The 7,376-nt window shown below is 41.8% G+C and overlaps 1 protein-coding gene across 1 annotated transcript in view; it reads left to right on the forward strand.

Moving 5' to 3' along the window:
- The window catches only part of glsl (glutaminase like), a 9,287-nt gene that overhangs the window by 789 nt on the left and 1,122 nt on the right, over positions 1-7,376 (forward strand). Inside the window, exons 2-18 of the mRNA XM_035665754.1 lie at positions 712-761; positions 1,407-1,515; positions 1,656-1,788; positions 1,871-1,937; positions 2,010-2,122; positions 2,455-2,584; positions 3,237-3,304; positions 4,024-4,187; positions 4,780-4,838; positions 4,914-4,958; positions 5,036-5,094; positions 5,370-5,436; positions 5,513-5,563; positions 6,314-6,490; positions 6,612-6,743; positions 6,886-6,978; positions 7,055-7,116. Of these exons, the coding sequence (XP_035521647.1) occupies positions 712-761; positions 1,407-1,515; positions 1,656-1,788; positions 1,871-1,937; positions 2,010-2,122; positions 2,455-2,584; positions 3,237-3,304; positions 4,024-4,187; positions 4,780-4,838; positions 4,914-4,958; positions 5,036-5,094; positions 5,370-5,436; positions 5,513-5,563; positions 6,314-6,490; positions 6,612-6,743; positions 6,886-6,978; positions 7,055-7,116 (1,579 nt within the window). The remainder of the gene's footprint in view (positions 1-711; positions 762-1,406; positions 1,516-1,655; positions 1,789-1,870; positions 1,938-2,009; positions 2,123-2,454; positions 2,585-3,236; positions 3,305-4,023; positions 4,188-4,779; positions 4,839-4,913; positions 4,959-5,035; positions 5,095-5,369; positions 5,437-5,512; positions 5,564-6,313; positions 6,491-6,611; positions 6,744-6,885; positions 6,979-7,054; positions 7,117-7,376) is intronic.

Below are 7,376 nucleotides of genomic sequence, written 5' to 3' on the forward strand. Positions count from 1 at the left end.
CAGAGTCCACAACAGAGTCCAACACAGAGTCCAACACAGAGTCCAACAACACAGAGTCCAACACAGAGTCCAACACAGAGTCCACAACACAGAGTCCAACACAGAGTCCAACACAGAGTCCAAAGTGTGTAGTCCAGCTGGCTGTGTCTTGGCTGCGCTGTGTGGGTATAGAAACTTTAAAGCCCCTCAAAGGTTGTTTCATTGATTTCAAGGAGAATCTAACCTGGTGGCAGACATTAAGAGTAACTATGTAGAAATATCCAATCTGGTCTCTGATGGTTTGTTTGTGTGTCTCATGTAGAGGCCTCAGTATTAAACACACATTAAACAAAGTTTATAAACTGTTAAAAACTCCTTGTAGTGTATAAGGTATAAGTTCTGAATACTTATAAATGATAGCTTGGATCTATATGTAGACCAGTATCAGTAATAGATTCATATAAGTTTGACAGAGACTTTAGGCTGTCTCTGTTGTCATGGTTATTCTTCACCAAAATAAAACAGGAACATTTACTGCTCTTTGGTCAGATTGTGGTTTTCTGGCTGGTTTGGTGCAACTGGTGTTCTCTGGTTACAGACCGTATGGAGACTCCTCTCATTGTCCTCAGGCCAACTTGTTTAGAAAGCTTAGATTTCACTTTAACTGTCATCAGCTCACAACCTGAAACCTCCAGTGTTTGCTGAAGCAGTTTCTTTTCTCTTCTCTGGCAGATGATGGAGGGATGACAGATGAGAGCCAGCAGAGGAACTCGGAGAAGCAGGTAGACCTGCCTCAACATGTCGTGCTCATATTATTAAGTCAAACTCTGTTTTCTAGATCAAAGACCAGGACTCCTCCTCCCTGACAGAACCAGAGAGGAGCATCAGATAGTTCTCTTGTCTTCAGTCAGAACAGAAACCTTCTGTAAGAAGAAGGCTGACTCGTCTACGCCCTCAGAGGGAAATACTCTTTACTCCACTACAATTATCTGACAGCTTTAGTTACCAGTAGAGCCGCGACTGACATTGCCTGTGTTTAAAAGACAACCAGTTTGAAAATGGTTAAAAGATAAAAGCGGCATTTACACTATATATATATATATATATATATACATATATATACATATATGAATGAACAAATGTTAACTAAATGCTACCTAACAAGGTAATCTAATGTGGTGCTACAAAGCAAAACACTAGCTAACTAGCTAACTAATACACATTAATAATTAGCTGGGTAGTTCCTTGATTATTCATTTTGAGCTAATTTGGGGTAATTCTACGTACTTGTGGTGGGATACGTACTTTTACTGTAGTAAAGGATCTGGATACTTCCTCCACCACTGTATGATTAGGTAAGGATATAAAAATCTGATTTCTTTAATCAATTTTTTTCTTCTCTGCGTTTATTTTATGTTGTTTTCAAGGATACAGCACCCCGCCCAGCTCCCAGAAACCTGATCCAGAACCAGGTCCAGACTGCAGTTTCCACCCCGGTCCAGAAGCCTATCAGTCTCGTCAGTCCTGGATCAGCAGGTATCACTGGAACCATGAACAACTTCCTGTTCAGTCAGTGTGTTCTCTTCCAAAGTGTTTCCAACGATGACTTTCCAGATGGTTCGGTGTAACAAGCAAACATTTGACATCGTAATAATAAAGAAACATTTTATGTGCAGTGGCTTCAGTGTCAGCCAGTAATGGCTGCCTGAAGCCTCCTCTCCCTCAGGCGGTGGTTCAGCCGGAGGACAGAGGCTTCCCCCCTGCCCAGCCCTGGTTCCCCCCTCAGCAGAGTCCATCCAAACGCAGGGTGTAAGTCCTCAGCTCACTCATTACTCAAACTAATATCAGCTGTCAGGTAAACCCACCAGATGTAACTTCACTGTTGTTTTAGGGCTGCCGATGTGCTGTTTGACAGCTTCGCTTCAGATGGAAGAATCAATGTCAACCAGTTCTTTGAGGTATTTTCACTCAGGACACACTCACACATCATTCAAGTCTTTATGTAAAGTAAACAAATAGTTGTCTTTCAGGCCATTTGGAGCTCCGGCCTGCACAGGTCCGACCCTCGGATCAGAGAGTGTTTCTTCCACCTGAGGAAACTGCAGGACGCCGAGGGATCAGTGGACAGAAACACCTTCCACAGGTCCTTCCTCAATGTTTGGACTAGATTAATTCTTACTTCTTTTCTCACTGCACTGGCTTCTCACTTTGACTCTATCTGGGTCTTATTGTTTTTCAATATTTAAGGCAAACCATTCAGAAAACAATAATCTACCGCCGATATTTTGCAGATGACACACTGCTTTATCTCCAGATAAAGTCTGATAATCAGACTAGTTGTGGTCGTGTTTCTGGATCTGGTGTCACTGATTTTCAGCGTCTGCCTGTGTTCTGACTTTGGTTGTGGTTTGGTAGTCATTGTAATCCTGATTGCGTTTTCTCATTGTGGTTCTGTGATGTGTTTTTCTGCTGTAGGTGCGTCACAGGATTTGTCTCTCTGATCCTAAAAGCTCTGCAGGGACGATTTGTCATCCCAGATTTTTCCACCTTCACTGAAGAAACTCAGAAATTGTTTTCAAGGTGTCGGCAGCTGTCGTCTGTACAGGTGAGTTCTGCTCTGACACCTGGAGAGGTCAACAATGACTTTCTCTCTAACAATTTAAAGGTGTGTAACATTGAGGAGGATATATTGTCAGAAATGTAATATAATATCCATAGGTAGGTTTTCATTAGTGTAATCACCTGAAAATAACATTGGTTGTGTTTTCGTTACCTTAGAATGAGACGTATTTATCTACATTATATGGTAGCCCAGAATGGTTAGTTTGAGAGAATTGTATAAAAACTTCTTGAAATTATCAGGAAAACTCATTTCTGATGGTTATTCACAGGAAATAATCTGCTCAATATTCATCCAAATCTCTGGTTTTACACAAACTTTCTGAGTTCACTGTTTGGGTTCATTGTACAGTTTTTCAGTCATTCTGTACTGTTATTGATATGCATTGAATATCATATGAAATATCCATAAAATATAGTCACTGAGAAAAAGGTTGGGAACCACTGCTTGAATGTAACTTTAGACCACAAGGGTTTTGGTAGAAACCTAAAAAAGAAGATGTGGGCAAAGAAACAAATTGGTAGGACACTCCCATACGACTGGAGCATATTTTTGGTGCTGCAGGGGAATAAAACCGGGTCAGAATTGGTGAATGAACTCATTTGATCCTTTTTCTTTTTTGTATTTGTTGAATCAGGAGAAGGAAAAGGAGAGCATGGACAGCACTAAGTGGGGCGTCTCAATCTGCACTGTGGATGGGCAGAGGTATGTCGAGTGGCTTCACATCAAAGTCAAGTTTTTGAAAACAATTCTTTTTATGTGATGGCCAGATTGACTAAACCCTAAAGTAGTGCCTGAAATGGACCAAAAAAGTTGCCCGTACCCTAAGTCCCAACGCATCCCTAAACCCTAAACCCAACATAACCCTACCTTAATCCTTTTGCCGTTTTTGTCCATTTTAACAAGGACATTTTCAATGCTGTTTTCTTAGCATTAAGCTAGCTGTGTTTACACAGTAACCAGTCATTCAGAAGTTTTTGAATTACTGAAGTCCAAACACTGAAGGGTTTTTGGGGGATCAAAGCATCAAAGTTATTTTCATGAAATTATTTTACTAATTATTAGACTGTTGTATACCTCTCAGAAAAAATAGAACGTCTGGACTTTGGTGATCTCAGTGGTGGGTATGGCTACGCTCGTCAGAGGTGGCGGTATGCAATAAGAAGTAAGGATACTCATGTGGACAAAAATCCCATTAAAAAGTGCTGTTACTCAGTACTGGTGAGTACTGACCCATTTCAGGCATTTAAGACACTGCCCTAAACCGAGATTCAGGAGTACATCGAGGGATCAGAGGACACAAACAGGTTTTATTTTAATATGAGTAAACTTTGGTCATCACTCCCTCTAGCCTCCAGCACTGTGAGAAAAGTGAATATACAATAAAAAGGATCTGTCTGTCTGTCTGTCTGTGTGTCTGTTAGGTTGTCTTTGGGAGACTGGGCTGGCTCTCTCGTTCTAGGTGAGGTGTCATGGCCACTGGTGTATGGCGTGGCGGTGGACCTGCTGGGTTCCGACCTCGTCCACAGATACGTTGGCGTGGAGGGGTACTCCAGATACGACTCTCCGTTTACTCTCACTAAAACAGGTCCAGGAACAGTCACCTCTGTCTTCCCTAAACTGGTCTGGATTAGTTTTTCTTCTGCTGGGATCATCTTGGCTAGTAGAAAGCTACCGTTAGCTATGTACCACTACATCATTTATTGTTGGCTATTATCAACACCCTTTGTCAGAATACAGAAGTTAGTATCATGGATCACGTTAGCTGGGGAAGCTAACATTAGCCGACTAACATATCAACTCACATAGTATTTTGCTAGCACTAACATTAGTGAGCAAGGTTCCTACATAGAAACACATATAAATCAGTCCACAAGTAGCAGAGGAAGTCACTGCGTTGTAACCTGTTTACTCACTGCTCACACACACTGATTCACACAGAAAATAAAATCTGACATATGGAACCTTTAGGATTAATAATACAAAGTATAATTGGGTCGGGTTGGGCCCGATAGGAGCTCTACTCTCAGCAGGTTGATCATATTCAGAAACAGTAAAATCTTTACTTCAAAATTCAAGTTCTTGACCTGAGAAAGTAAGTTAAGAAAAAGATAAACTACTATCTGATGAAATCGACCCTGAACAGCAGAGGGCAGTAATACTATTATTCCTGTGTGCAGGGATCCCTCACAGCCCACTCACTGAGACAGGAGCCATCGTTACTACATCTTTAATACAGGTAACTCACTCACCCTCCATCCATCCATCCATTAGCAGTGATATCACTCTAATGCCGTGTACTTTGTGTCTCCAGCTGGCGGGGAGGTTGAGTTCAGAGGAAGAGGAGAAGTACGACTCGGTAAGTGACACAGACAGATGGTAGAAACCGTAAACGTCCTCCCAGAAAGAAACTGACCGTGTGTGTTTGCACTGTAGGTGCTGAACGTCATCCGGAGGCTCTGCAACAAAGAGCACGCCAACTTAAACTGCACCAGGTAACCACAACCAATCACTGACCTGCTCCTGATGTCTGAATCCACCTGCAGCAACCTGAACCCAGAAACACTGAGTACCAGAGTTTAATGTCAGAAATGTACAGTATGGGTCCCCAGCAGTTAGACACTGACGGATACTCAATGTTTCTGGGTTCACAGTGGGGCTCTACAGACTATCTTCAAAATAGTTTCTATGTGTATAATATGTTTCAGAAAAAGGTTGGTAATAAAGACACCAAGTTGCTGTTCAGTGAGGTTTTGTTGTTGTTGTTTAGTTATCAGAGCAGCAGGAAGGCCAGTGTCCGACTCCACGCCCTGTCCTTCTACCTGCAGGAGAAAAAGGTAAAAACCCTTCAAAGGTTAAAGGTCATCAATGTCTGCTCTTCCTGCCGTCTCTGACTAATCTCCTGTCTGTCAGTGTTTTCCAGAGAAGGCCGACATTAATGCCGCTTTGGATCTAATGCTGCAGGTAAAACACCTCCAGTCTTCCTTTGGATTTATTGTCTTACATCCCAGCACATACACACACTTTCAGTAGGAACCTGAAGCACATTCACTGTTTGTAAGAGTTTATACCTGTGTAATAACGTTAAACAATAATGTATATAGTTGCTCTGACAAATGTGCCTCCTTTCAGATTCTCTGACACACAGATTGTTCATAAAAAACTGAGATTAGAAAAATGTATCTTAAAGTTAAAACCACAGATTTTTACAGAAGAAAGACACATGACAGTTGCATAATGTAACAGACAATATGTTCCTTGTGTTTACATTGACAGGAGAAATTAAAATTCCTACAAGAAAATATTAATGTTTTATTCGTGTTTAGCACATCAGGTGCACTGCAGTATTACAACAACAAACATTAAGGAGTTCGGTCTAGACCTGCTCTATTTGAAAAGTGTCCTAAGATAACTTCTGTTATGAATTGGAGCTATACAAATAAAATTGAATTGAATTGAATTGAAACATTCACCTTTTTTCACAGATGAAAAAAAATGTAAATCTTAGAAACAAAAATGAACTTGCCTTTTAAGGCTTCTGTATTTGTTCCACATAAATAAAACATTTTTTATTTACATAACATATGCCGTATTTAACATACAGAATCCACAGGATTCAGAAGTGCCTTTTAAATATTTTGTAGAAATATTTTTTTGGTTGAACAAAAGTGAATAAATTAAACTCTAACTTTGTTGTTCTCTGCTGTCGGACAGTGCGCCTCAACAGAGATCACCTGCGAATCAGGAGCCGCCATGGCTGCTTCGTTAGCCAATGGAGGCCTCTGCCCACTGTCAGGTGACCAGGTGCTGTCGCCAGCGGCAACGCGGAATATGCTGTCCATGATGCAGGTGGCAGGGATGAAGGATTACTCCACGACCTTCCACTACAAGGTCCAGTCTTCATCCGATTCTTCTTGTTTGTTCAGAGTTTTTTTTCACATTCATCTGATTCTCTGAGCTCGAGTTAAAGCTCCTCTATATATCTATCTGATCCTCCTGCTTGTTGCTGCAGACGTCGATACCGGCCGTGTCCAGCAGCCACGGCTCCCTGCTGGCGGTGGTTCCTGGTGTTTTGGGTCTGATGGCGTTCTCTTCTGAGTTAGACGCCTGTGGGAACCCCTGGAGGGCCGTCCACTTCTGCCAGGTAACACGTCTGTCTTTAAGCAGGCAGCAGGAAGCAGATTGTTCACTTAGATGTTTGACGTTGATGATTTTTGCTCTGTGGAGAAACGTTTGTAGATCCAGGAATGAAGATAAAGCAGATGATGCTGTTTTTGTGTTTGTAGGAGCTGATATCGACATTTCAGCTGCACAGTTTTGACATCAGGACTCCGTTCAGGCAGATTCTGGCCTACAGACAGTGGAAGGCTGAATCTGAGGTTCGTGTTCTGATCCCAGACCAGTTTCTCTTTCTACACGATCAGATGTTCTTTAAAGAGCCTCTTCTCTCTGCAGGGATACCAGATCATGAACGTCCTGCTGGCAGCTTTTAAAGGAGACGTCCAGGCCCTGAGGAGGTAATATTGCAATAATTACATAGTCACTTTAAAGGTCAAAGGTTAAAGGTAATGTGTTTCTATGTAGGGATGAGGGTCAGAGGATGTGACGTTTATGCTCCCGAGTGCCAGAGCGTCTCCAGCTAACGTGATCCACGATACTAACTTATGTATTCTGATAAAGTGTGTTGATTTTAACCAACAATAAATGATGTAGCGGTACAAAGCTAACGATAGCTTGATGATGATGCTCATGTGAGCAACAGGACACTGACTGCAGT

This window comes from Morone saxatilis, unplaced genomic scaffold, assembly GCF_004916995.1.
Source record: "Morone saxatilis isolate NCDOM2014 unplaced genomic scaffold, NCSU_SB_2.0 Contig2, whole genome shotgun sequence".
NCBI classification, from domain to species: Eukaryota; Metazoa; Chordata; class Actinopteri; family Moronidae; genus Morone; species Morone saxatilis.